The sequence below is a fragment of the Canis lupus genome, chromosome 36, assembly GCF_048164855.1.
Source record: "Canis lupus baileyi chromosome 36, mCanLup2.hap1, whole genome shotgun sequence".
In the NCBI taxonomy this organism is placed as follows: Eukaryota; Metazoa; Chordata; class Mammalia; order Carnivora; family Canidae; genus Canis; species Canis lupus.
In genome coordinates this window covers 15,731,630-15,745,008 of record NC_132873.1, presented here as the reverse complement: position 1 = coordinate 15,745,008, position 13,379 = coordinate 15,731,630, and the positions used below count along the sequence as shown (strand labels likewise).

General features: G+C 39.8%; 1 protein-coding gene across 1 annotated transcript; it reads left to right on the top strand.

Moving 5' to 3' along the window:
- Positions 1-6,258: 6,258 nt before the first annotated feature.
- Positions 6,259-13,379, top strand: FAM237A (family with sequence similarity 237 member A). The gene is made up of 3 exons (XM_072812738.1): positions 6,259-6,359; positions 8,252-8,673; positions 12,684-13,379. The coding sequence occupies exons 2-3, from the start codon at positions 8,262-8,264 to the stop codon at positions 12,821-12,823; spliced, it is 552 nt and encodes a 183-aa protein (XP_072668839.1). The 5' UTR covers positions 6,259-6,359; positions 8,252-8,261; the 3' UTR covers positions 12,824-13,379.

The window sequence follows — 13,379 nt, the reverse complement described above, 5'->3', positions numbered from 1 at the left end:
GAACAAGGATAGACTATACAGTGAAGAGAATAGAGAGTGGCAGGTAGTACCTGTGTTTATACAAGCACACTATTTAGGACAAATAAAAGACAATGAATTAAGCTAAGTTTTGAAACACCATGTTCTAACTCTCACCAGCTTTGTCACCCAAGGAAAATCTCTTAACAGCAAATAGGGAAAGAGGAGAATAAAATATGTTTCCCTTAGAGTCACATGTAACCAAGTATATGAAAATAGTGTTTTGTAAAATATAATTACTCACTAGAAGTTGGCATTTTGGGGAGAGTTTAGTCTATGGAAATGAAGCCACAAAGGTGAGATATCAAACTAAATATTTTTATATGTTAAACAGAGTATAAAGTGTTTTATGCAAATGATTTGGTGGCATAAATTACCTAAATTCAAGAATTAGTCTGCTGTTTTTCTCTTGCAATTATTAAGCTGATTGTAAGGTTCAGATAAAAGACATATATTTCTTCCCAAGAATATCTCCAGATTTCTCTGTTAACGGAGGAATACTAAATATGCCTTACAACAGAGTATGTAGTCATTAAGATCTTCTAAATAAAAATATTCAGTAAGATGACTAAGTTTCAAGTGCAAGGTAGTAAATTGTGTTTATGAGAAATGTTTCATCAGGACATTACTTCCAGGGTGGACCCAAAGGTAAAACCTTCCTGTCCCAAGTAATTATATTTTTTAAAAACGTGTATGAATAAGCACTAGCTAGACTTTTAAAAATATATATTTTAATAGTGTTTATTCCCATTGGCAAGAGCTGTCGTAGGCCATCTCATTGGGATGGCAGTGTCACACACCCTCAGCTCACCCTCAGCTCACCCTCACCCCTCACAAATAGGGGTGACCATTTCAGTTCATTATTTTCAGCTCATTACAGTGGTTTCTATATTCACTCCACTTCAGCCACTCATTTCAGTGACTGTGCTCAGAATTCAGAGCTGTTCCACCTCTAAAATATAAAACATAAATGTCCCTCTCCCTGACTAGAACCTTCCTTCTTTATTCATCTCACATTTGCTCTTTTTCCTCCCTCACTGAGACTTCCAATTTCCTCTACTTCCTTCTAGTCTCTCCTCCTCCACCCCAGCCTCTTCTCTTTTTCTAATTTGCTTTTATGACTTTGAGTTTTTCACATCCTTCTTCATCAGTAGTTACTCAACAAAACTCTAACATTCAATCAATGTAATAATGACCATTTTTTTCTCCTACCTTCAGTTGGATGAACACTGCAGGCAAAAAGTAATAAGTAGCATTTTTCAAGTACTTGCTACGTGCAGTCCCATTCTAAGTATTTTCCATGTATGATCTCATTTTACTTACACTAGCCATAAGAGAGATTTTTGCCCATTAAAAGCAGGAAAACTGTTTCACAGAGGTCAAGTTGCCCAAAACATTACATCAAATCAAAGATGAAGTCAATATCCCATTATTTCAAAAAAGCAAAAGAAAATGCTGTAATTCTAACTGCAAGGTGCTATCAGCTGATAGATACATTCTGATTTCAGTGGTGTTAAGTGTGAAAAAAATGCATCTAAGATTCAATGAAATATGGCAAGTGAGAAAGATATGGTGTAAACCCAGGCAGTTTGGATACAGAGCATAATAATCTTCATTGTTGTTATTTTGCTTCGTAAAAACCAGACATGCTTGAAAAATGGTTTGTTGCAAGCTTATGGTCTCAAACTTTGCCTGGGCTTTTAGTACTTTCTTTAGTCTCTCTTTCTCTCTTATTTCCTCTCTTCTTGTCAATGATTATTCCAAAGTCTTTTCACTCTTCAGTTCCCTCCTTAACACCTCCCCTCAATCATTTCTTGTGGCTGACTATGCATCTTACTTCATTAAGATGAGTGAGACCATCTCTCTCAACTCTTGCACCCCTTCCCATCATACTACCTACAGACATTCCTTATCCAGAGATAGCTCTCCTTCTTCCTTGCTCCTAGAACAAGCTATGCCCCCTTCTGTTAACCACTGTTTGTTTTTTTAATTCTCTCATTTCCCTCGTTTCTTGTTTCCTCTGAGATTCCTAGTCATCCTTCTCTCCCGAATTTCAACTTCTCCCTCTCTACTAGTTTCTTCCCTCAGCCTGTGAATATGATAAAGATCCAATCCCTAACCTTCTGTTCCAATCTTTCTCATTTTTCCTTCCTAAACTTCATAGAAAATGCGTCATAGGGTCCGTCCACATTTCTTCCCTTTCCGTTTCCCCTCAGCCCACCACTTCCTCTGCCCCTCACCCAACACTCATTTGAAATTGTCTCCTAATGAGCAACTCGGCAGCCTCTTATTTTTCAGATCCAATGGAAAACTCTTTGTCTTCATTTTATTGACCCCTTTTCTGAATCTGTGTGATATGGTTTATTTCTTCCTTCTTTGTGAAAATCTCAATTTCATTGATTTCTAAGGCACAACTTTCTAGTTCCTTTAACTCTGTTTCTTAATCGCTTAAGTGTTGGCACTTCTTAGTTTCTATACTCTGGCTACTATTTTATCCACTTTACATACTTTCCTGTGAGAGTTACCTACAGGTCAACCTAAATCCCAAATCTAGACTTCTTTCCTAAATGTTGTATTTCAAGTGTTTATCATTAGTCCCCAGCTTTGCCTTGTCTATTCAGCATCTCCATTTGGATGATGTTCACCTCGAACTTGACATCTTGAAAACCAAACCCTTGATGTTTCTTTCTCACACTTATTCTTCAAGACATTTTTCCTCTTTTCGCTGATGGTAATTCCAAACTTCCAGTTGCTTAGCCCCCACAACTTGAAGTCATCTTCAATTTCTCTCTTTCTCTTATACTCTATATCCAGTCCATCAATAAGTCCCATTTTTTCTATCATCAAAATATATTCAGAATCCACTTACTTTCAGCGACTCAACTGCTACACCTTTCTTCAATTTGCCATATCTGATCTGAAGTTTTGTAGCAGCTCCCAACTATACTCCCTGCCTCGGCCCTGCCCTATGCAATCTATTCTCTATTGAGCAGTCAGGATGGGTCTCTGACCACCTCTCTGACCTCATTTCCTACCACTATACCCAGAAAATACTTCTTCCAACATACTTGTTTCATGCTTCCCATATACCCCACATGGAGAATTCATTCCCATGTTACTGTACAGGTCATTATTTCACATAAATAGAATTTACTCAATTTTTCCTCACCAGGAAGTGCTTCTCAGTAATCCATATAGAATAGCTGTTCTCCACATTCTTTTCCAATCTTGCTTTACTTTTTCATGATGATCTTTTGCTTCTTCTTATCATATCTGACCCATTACACATATACTTTTGGGGCACTTCAGAATGATAGACTCTCATTATTGACTCATATGGCAATATTTGTTTAATTAGCTACTTATGTGTGTTTGATATATAACTGTAAACTCAATGTTCAACACAGAAACTGGAAATACAAATCATTGTAAAAATATATAACTTTTAAAAAGATTTATCCACTTATTTTAGAAAGAGAGAGAGAGCAGGAGCAGGGGGAGGGGCAGAAGAAGAGGGTGGGAGAAAAAGAGGGTTGAAGCACTCTCCCTCTGAGCATGGAGCCCCAAGTGGGGCTTGGCCCCAGGATCTAAGACCACCACCTGAGCTTAAATCAAGAGTCCAACACTAGGGGCGCCTGGGTGGCTCAGTTGGTTAAGTGCCAGACTCTTGGTTTCTGCTCAGATCATAGTCTCAGGGTCTTGAGATTGAGCCCCAAGTTGGCCATTTGGCTCTGTGCTGGGTTTGGGGTCTGCCTGGCATCTCCCTCTGCTCCTCCCCACATACCAGCTTGCTCATGCTTACTTGTTCTCTCTCTCACTCAAAAATAAATAAAATCTTTTTTAAAAGGGGGGCTTGGGTGGCTCAGTGGTTAAGTGTCTGCCTTTGGCTCAGGTCATTGATCCTGGAGTCCTGGGATCGAGTCCCACAACAGGCTCATTGCAGGGAGCCTGCTTTTCCCTCTATGTCTCTGCCTCTCTGTCTGTGTCTCTCAGTAATAAATAAATGAAATCTTTTTAAAAAAATAAAATAAAATAAATAAAAAGAGGGGGGGAGAGAGAGAGAGCATGAGCAGAGGAGAGGGAGAAGCAGGCTAGCTGTTGAGCAGGGAGCCTGATGTGGGGCTCAATCCCAGGACCCTAGGATCATGATCTGAGCTGAAGGCAGACGCCTAACCAACTGAGCCACCCAGGTGCCCCCAATTCATAAAATCTTAAAAAAAAAGAGTCAGGTGCTCAACCGACTGAGCCACATAGGTGCCTATATATATATATATATATAATATATATAATTTTTAAATTAAAATATAAATGTTCTTTCCCACCCCCTCTACAATGTAAGCCCCATGGGTGGAGGGACTTTGTTTTGTTCCTTCTGCATTCATAGCATCTACAATAGTGCCTGGCACATAGACCCTGGAAAATAAAGTAAGCACTGAAAATCTATATACAAATGTTTTCAAAAGTGATGTTAACACATCCAAAACCAGAATTAAATCCTCACAACCCTACTACTGTCTCCCTTCTCTCTCTAAACTCCTTTTCTTTCATTTTCTCCCCAGAAAATGACAGAACAGCTTTGAGTGCTCCCTCCACGTCTTTGCTCATGCCTACTTCACTTCCTGGAAGAGACTATCCTCTCCCTTTTTGGCCCCAGGACTCTTGTATAACTCCTTCTCCAAGAAGTTCGTCAGTCACCTCCTCAAAGATACCTGCTCTTCTCTCTTCCTTCCCTTTCCACAGGGTTGTCCCTTGTGCTCACACATCTGTGTTTTTCTAATGACCTTCTCCAAAAGGCTGAGAGCATCCTGAAATCCAGGAAGTAAGTCCAAGACCTCACCTATTATCTTTCCCGCCATCTTTAGGGCATAATTAAAAGCAGGCATTAGCATGCTCAGTTCACAAATTCACAGACTGAAGTACATTCCATCAGGCTTCAGAGCAGGAGAAAAAGCCCAGAATCCCTCAGGAATCCTCTTTGGAGCTTTCTTTCTTTCTTTCTTTCTTTCTTTCTTTCTTTCTTTCTTTCTTTCTTTTTCTTAAGATTTTATTTATTTATTAATGAGGGACACAGAGAGAGAGCTAGAGACACAAGCAGAGGGAGAAACAGGCTTCCTGCAGGGAACCGATGTGGGACTCGATCCCAGGACCCCAGGGATCAGGCCCTGAGTGGAAGGCAGATGCTCAATCGCTGAGCCACCCAGGCATTTCTGGAGCTGTATTTCTATCTCTTGGGTAGCTGGTCAGTTCTTGTCTTCAGTAAATCTTGCTATAAGCCTGGGTTCCTTTCTGTGCCCCTCTGAAAGGTAACCATGGATACTACTGAGCTGGCACAAAAGCCTTCAGTTAGAGACCACAAGTGGTTTTTAGGACACTTAGAGGGTTTTAAGGTGAGGGGCAAACCTCGGAAACACTTGCAAAGGTAGGACTTTCGCCTTAGGACCCCAGGCTGGGTATGTTTTCAGTTGAGGTTGATGCTAATGCTTAGCAGAGCCCTGGAGTCTTGACAGCCTCACACTGAGATATTAACTAGCTGTGAGTGGAAAACCAAAAGGGATTCCCAGGCAGAAAGCAGGGACCAGCCTGTGAATCTGGAGCAGTGGGCTCCATCACACAAGTGATGCCAGTAACAGTCCAGGCTACTGAGGGGATCCAGGCCAAGAGCCTGAAGGTAATGAGGTTTCCTGTCTCCAGACAGGGGGAACTTCCAGCATCCCCATGTCCCTCCCTCCCTCCGTCCTTGCCCCAAGTGCATTCTTCTCCTCCCAGCCCAGGACTGCAGGCAGACCGGAGAAGTTCACACCCAGATCTCTTTAAGAGGCTCCCTATTTCCTCTGAGCCCTGTCCGACCTCTGTCCCAGCGCCCAAGTGCCTCCCGACCCCAAGAGACCCGGGGCTTCCCTCTTTATCCTCAAACAAGGCATGCCTGTGGGGTGGGGATCTGGCAGCCCCACTCGCTCCCAGACTGGCGGAGCTGGGTCCCAACTTTCCAGTTCCTGCGGGCGCGTGGCGGGAAGTCAAACCGCATAGACTCGGTTCCACCGGGTGGAGGGCAGGTGCGCGCCGGGGTCAGTGAGGGCGTGTGGCGCGGAGCCTGCTGGCCACCTGAAGTGAGATCTCCAGGGGAGGGAGCGGGGCGGAGGGGGCCGGAGACGGACTTGGGGGCGAGAGGTGGCGGCAGTTCCCGGCGCTTTGACGTAGACTTGGAGAGGCGCCGAGCACTCCCACTGCTTAAGAGGCACCGTAGCCTTCAGGACGCCGGGGTGGGGACCGTCACTCGCTCGGGGAGCAGCCTGAGCTTTTCCTCCTCACACACTCCAGGGAACCCAGGGAGGGTTGAGCAGGTAAGTGCAAAGGGGTGCTCTCCTGCGACCTGGGAGTTCTGAGGCTCAGGGTAAGGGAAGTACTGGAGCGCAAAGGGCACGCACAGCCGGTCCTCGGCAGCTCCGCACTGAAGAGGGGGAGGCCGTTGAACCAGGTGTGGGATCGGGACGCAGCGAGCCCAACGCTGGGCTCCTAGCAGGGCGCACGGAGAACCCCGGGACCGAGGCACTTGCAGGCTCCGGGAAGAGTGTCCTGCCTGAGAAGGGAACCTATAGGAGCCGACCTGAGTGCTGTGGTGGGAGCAGACGGGGCGTCCTGCACCGCACTGACTTCAGCACCCTGGACAGCGTCCCGCCCTCCGTCTTCCTGTAACTCAGCGCTTGACACTTGGACTTGCCACCTAAGGATAAACAGCCTTTGGGGCAACTCAACTTCGATATTTTAGTTCAGAAGAGGACATATTGAATATAAGTTTGTTCAGGGAGAAATCCTGTGTAAGTGATCTGGAAATTTTTTTAAATAACCTGTATCTCAACATGCCTCTTCCAAATAGGAACCTGCATGCTCAAAGGCGTTTCTGAAATACTGATTTAAGGGTCTCAATATGCTCTGCTGCTGTGCAGAAGAGAAAGATTCAATCTTATGGTGCTATCCTTAAATGTTCCATATAGACGTATTCCCATGAGCTGTGCCTTGCTTGCCTTCGTGATATTCACATCTAAAAGGTTTGGAAATATAAGATAAAACTAAAAGTGAGCTGTATATGACCTCCTGTTTTTTCTTTATGTTAGAATTGTGTGAGTGTGATATATATTTTGTGTAGTTTTAAAGGTCAGATAAGCTTTTTCTCCTGGGATAAAAAGAAAATTCAGATTAGTATTATTTTAAGGACATTATTTCTCATTGCACCTGTCTGAAGTGTAACATAAGAATTTCAAAGTGGTATATAGTTAAATTTTTTAAGATTTGTTTATTTATTTATTTATTTATTTATTTATTTATTTGAAAAAGAGAGAGAGTGGGGGAGAGGGGCAAAGGGAGAAAATCTTCAAGCAGACTCCATGCTGAATGGAGCCCCTGGGGCTTGACCTCATGACTCATGTGATCATGACCTGAGGTGAAACAAAGAGAGGCCCAACCAACCTACTGAGCCACCTAAGTGCTCCTATATGGTTTACTTTTATTGCAGCAGGCTTTGAGAGCCAGAAAAGTTGAATGAGAGGCAAATGTTTTCATTAAAATTCTTAAGATTCATAGCAAGAAGAAAGAAATGGTAAAACATTATCTTTATGAAAGTTATATCAGAATTGTAGAGTAGTTTATGTGCTGACAAAATGTCAATTGACTCTACTCTAATGGATTGAATATATGCTCTTTGGTTCCCATACTTTTAGTATCTAAATAAACATAAACCTTATGTTTATGTTTATTTACAACATTTTATAATTTTTATGCTTTTTAAAAATTGAAAGTCACCCCAAATAAGAAAACATCTAAGGATGAAATATATTAAAATTCTTAATTGCATGGGAGTCCTGGATTAGAATAGGTAGGCTAAACTATGATATTATAGAATAATTAAAGTCATGCAGTAAGACTTTAAATTTTCACTGTATATTCTTTTAAACTCTGTTCCTCTGTACTAGGGAAAACAAATTCACTTACTCATTTCCTAAAGGAACATGTCTTAGAAATTAATACTTTCTAATCTAAATATCTTGGTTTCATAGTACCTGGTGTGGCAATGACCCATTTTAGGTAGAATGGGACTCATGGGAGATACGGTGTAAGAATTTTCCTAGGGACAATGGCGTATTTCCCTTGCTGGCACAAAGGTTTTTAAAAGCATGATTATTTTCATTATTGAGTGGAGCTCAAGTAAGGATTTGTAAGATATTTCCATTCTATTCAGTTTCAGCCCCATGGCCAATCCTGGGAACAGAAGAGGGATCTACTGCCCCTTGACCCTTACCTGCTCCCTGCTCATTGTGGGAATGTGCTGTGTCTCTCCTTTCTTCTGTCATAGCCAGACAGACCTGCTGGCTCTTAACCAAGCTGATCCTCAGTGCTGGGAATCTTCTTCAGTGCTCCTCCTGGAAATGCGGAAGCCTCGAATTTCTAACACTGTTTCAGGTTTCTGGGATTTTATGATCTACCTGAAGTCATCTGAGAACTTGAAGCATGGAGCACTGTTTTGGGATCTGGCCCAACTCTTCTGGGACATCTATGTGGACTGTGTCCTCTCCAGGAACCATGGCTTAGGAAGGAGGCAATTGGCTGGGAAGGAAGAAAAGATTTCAGCAGTGCATCCACAGCACACAGGGAGAAAACAAGGTGGTCAATTCTAGGTCCCATGTCTTTCAAAATGGTCAATCAAGTATGAATGTGCCCAATTGTGAGGAAGAGGGAAATGGTTTTAGGGGAATTCATTGCCACATATATTCCTCTCAGGGGTGAATTCAAGAGCACAGAAGTCATAGGAAGATAGCACTTCCTTTTGTATTTTATGGTAGCTGTCTATATCATTATATTGTCTTCATTCTCATACTTCATGTAAATACCAGCAAGGAAGAATAAAAAGACAAGTAAGAAAAAGCATGATTCCCAAAATACAACACAAAAGTATAAAGTGATTAGCCTGAATATTAGGGGTCATAACCTGTCTTTAACATGCTATGGACTTGGGAAGATTTGAATGTAAGTCTGGGGAATATTCACAACACACAAGCTTTTATCTCCTTTAAATAGAATAAAATATGGCTTCCATGTAAATGGAGGGGCTCCTTGCAATGTACCTAGCTGGTGAAATAAAAGGCAGAAAAATTGGCTGGCTTGCAGATTCACTCCTTGTTGCTTTTTGAACAAATGTCAAATATGTAATTAACTTTCAGCAAGCTGAGTGATTAATTTTTAGTAATTTGGAAATTCCGACAAATTTAGAGATTCTCAGTGGTGCGAATATTATATTCAAAATCAGTCTTCTCTGGGGGCACTAGAAGAAATATCCTTTATAGAATTAGAATTAGAGCAAATGAGCCCCTGTGAGTAAGCTGAGAAATAGATAACTTAGCTCTATTCATATTGTTTTTATTCCTTTTTAAATGTTGTTTCAACCAATGAGCTTCCAATCCTTGCAACAAAGGCTGTTTGGGTGATAATAACTCTTGGAATTACTTATGCAACAGTGAAAAACTGAGGCATAACTAATTTTTACATTTATATCCCTATAATTTCTCTACTGGAATAATACTTAACAGTAATAGTTCTAGATCAACCGTTTCCCAAGATATTGTAGAGCCTTTATATATCTACTTTGTTTTAACCTCAATAGCTAAAAATCCTCATGGTTTGCTGATCCATTAAACCAGATAATCCATTGCTGTTATTTATAGATAAATTTACTATTTTGGCAAGTGTTATTGTAACTTAAACCAATTTCCATTTTTAGAGGAAATATTCTTTTACCAGCTTAGCTACTAAAGAAATACAAAGTAAGTGTCTTTCAATGTTGGTTACCAATATTTAAAAAACTGTTTTAAACAGAGGCTGTTTAGACATCAGTATCAATAGAATTGGATATTTTCTTCACTTGTGGTATAGAACTCTTTCTTCCATTCTTATCATATTTAGTTGTCATTCTCAAATCACTACCCATATTTATTGGGGCTTTTTAAAGGTATTTTGCACTCATTTTAAATTACTAAAGTATCTATAGACTAAATGAAAATAATAATAATTGTGTTCAGGTGAATATGAAAACAATTATATACACACATAAGGTCTTTCTCTAAAACAGCTTTCAGTTGGCTTGCTTGCAATGTGGCTATCAGAATAGTTTGAAGCTACATGTAATTTTTTGAGCATATTTAAGCATAGAATTTCTTCTTCTTTTAAAAAAAATAGTAGATTTATTTTCAGTTTTGGAAGGCGCTTTCTTTTTTCTTGCTACAGAGTTGCTGTTGACTCAGCTGGTTTGCAAACTTTAGCCAGAGCAGCTATGTAGCAGGAGGGAATATTTTACTTTATTGAAGTTATTTTAATGTTTGACATAAACAGTTGTTTGCAGATCAGGAAACAAGACTTTCCATTTAGATTGTATAATCACAGTCAGAGAGGGTCTTGGGTCAAGGAGACACCATGTCTAAAAGTTAAATAGTTGCTGGAACACTGAGTTTCATCTCAAGAGGCTTGATTAAATCTCTAGTGGTTCAACTGGGCTCTGGATGTACCTGCACAGATTCTCCACTAATTTTTTCTATTGTTCATAAGGGATTAATCTACTACCAGGTTGGGATGGGGTGAGGGTGAAGAGATGTTTGTCTCTATAGTTCTTGGGGATATCGAATCACCAGAGCAGAAGGAAAGAACTAATGTGTCTATATAACTTGCAAAAAGATTTTTGTTATTTTTATATCCTCAAATTTAAATAGTTTAAATGCACTTGAGAAATGTTGCTGCGAATCATGCTTTGTTAAAAACATTAAACTCCTATATGTATGTTAATATATCATATTTGTCAATATTGGGCCAACAAATAATGAAAACAAGAGATATCAAATAGCTATGTAACTTAAGTCAACTTAATTAACTGATTTAGCTCTCAGTTTCTTCATCTGAAAAAGAGGGGTGAGGAAAGAATTAGATGGCCCACAAAGTCTCCATTCTCCATTCTCCATTCTAGTGTTCTGTGATTCTACAAAAGGGGAATTTATGGAAGGCATGTATTTAACTATGGATAGAGTCTGGAAGAGCTTTACCTCAAGGACAGCTTGAACTGGGTGATGACTTGGATACTGTAGTTGTTTCTAACAATGCTCAGCAGGAACAGAAGGCATCCAGAAAAGAGAATTCCAAAAATTCTGAGGGCTAGAGATATCATCACTTGAGGAAAGACTCAAAAGATCATTGTTATTTAGTCTAAAAAGATATGAGTCAAGGGCTGAATGCTGAAATATCCAGAAAGTGTGAAGATGGTGTAACCCAGCTTAACCAATAAATTACCATGGATCATGTCAAGGCAGAGAGAAATAATGAGTTATTAATTGATTTAGGAAAAGAGTAGGCTGATTAACTTTCAAATAGGAATAATAGAGTTAAGTTTAACTCATGGTTAGTAAGAACTTCAATGCAAATAAAGGGATTTTGACATCCTTGCTTGCATACAAAAATAATGGCCTTTTTCTGCAACAAACCTTGCTCTGCCAATGAGAAAAACAGAAAAACCTGTCTGCCTGAGACTGGCAGTTTGTGTGTTCTAGGAAGATTGTGAGTCTTTGCATTGCTCATGATGAGGAAATTAAAATTTAGATTTATAATATGATGATATTTGCCGTTGGTGTCTAGCTGGCAAATGTTTGTGCTTATTTTTTAAACCCTAAGCATTAGAGAAAACAATGCTTCAGGAATATATATAATTGGTTTTACAAATGCTTGATTTTTTACTTTACTGGTTCCAAGAAATTTCCTAGTAACATCTTCAGAAATTTCTCATCTAGAAATCTATCCTGAGGAAACATTCAGAGATGTGGCCAACAATGCAGGACAAGGATCTTCACTGGAATACTGTTTATAACAACAGAAAACTTGGAAATGATTGAAATGTAATGGTTAATGAAATTATGGTCTGAAGTGTATACGCATAAAGCTTTAACATAAAAAATTGTATAATGACCATTTTTACTTTTTTAATCAGAAAAACATCTTAGTACATACACATTCATTAACAAGGAAATACATTTATTACAATTTACTTAATTTATGTTATTTAAACTGCAAAGGACACATAAGCACAGATTTGCATACACACTCCTGCAACAAATTTATAGAGACTTTTGATAAGGACAGAAACAACGAACTTTATTTTTTATTTTTAAAGATTTGAGAGAGACAGAAAGGGTGTGAGAGTCGAGGAAGAGGCAGGGGGAGAGAATCTTCAAGCAGATTCCCTGCAGAGTGCAGAGCCCAAGGCAGGGCCCCAGCCCAGGACCCATGAGATCATGACCTGAATGGAAACCAAAAGTCAGATGCTCAACTCATGAGCCACCCAGGAACCCCAACAAACTTTCTTTTAAAACCAATTTATTGGGATCCCTGGGTGGCGCAGTGGTTTGGCGCCTGCCTTTGGCCCAGGTGCGATCCTGGGATCTGGGATTGAATCCCACGTCGGGCTCCCGGTGCATGAAGCCTGCTTCTCCCTCTGCCTGTGTCTCTGCCTCTCTCTCTCTGTGTGTGTGACTATCATAAATAAATAAAAATTAAAAAAAAATAAAACCAATTTATTGACATTTAAGTGACCTGAGAATAATCTGGTGCTCTAACAATGAGTTACTTTTCTCTACTTTCAGGTGCATATTCTCAGCAACTAAGAACACCTTTCCTAAAGAAGAAAGAGTTGATTGAAGGTTTGATAAGCATGCATTTGCACAAGAGTGGGTCTAAGTTCATTGGAAAAGTCACCAGTGGCCTGGAAATAAAGAGAAAATAAATCTAACTTCAGAGCTATCTCACATCTTGGAATTTAAAAAAAAAACACGTTTTTCTTGACTATTGATCATTTGTTTACTTGAAATGATGGGAATGTTCAGAGATAAATCATCAGCCACATTCTGAGTACTTAACTTAAGGTTTCATTCTAACATGTTCCTTCAAATGGTAGCTTTAATGCCCGACCATCCCACTGTCAGAGAGAGTTAAAATAGCTTTCAAAGAGGACCAGGGGATTGGACAAATCAGATTGTTTGTATTCATTCTGATAAATTGTTCTGGGATGCTGGATATTGTTAATGAACAAAACGGCCATACATTGAACTTGAATACACTGCATGACTTCCAAGCCATTAGCCATTGCTTATGTACAGGCATAAAAGGAACTATACTTATTAATTATCACTTAATAACTCTGTAATACCTAAATCTTGTTTGAAAGGATATTTTTGAATACTATATAAAACAGACAGCAAACAAAAAAAATGCACAAAAATAGCAAGTAAAGCATTCTTCTAATGGAAACAAAATTAATAAAAGCTCTGGACCTCAAGTAA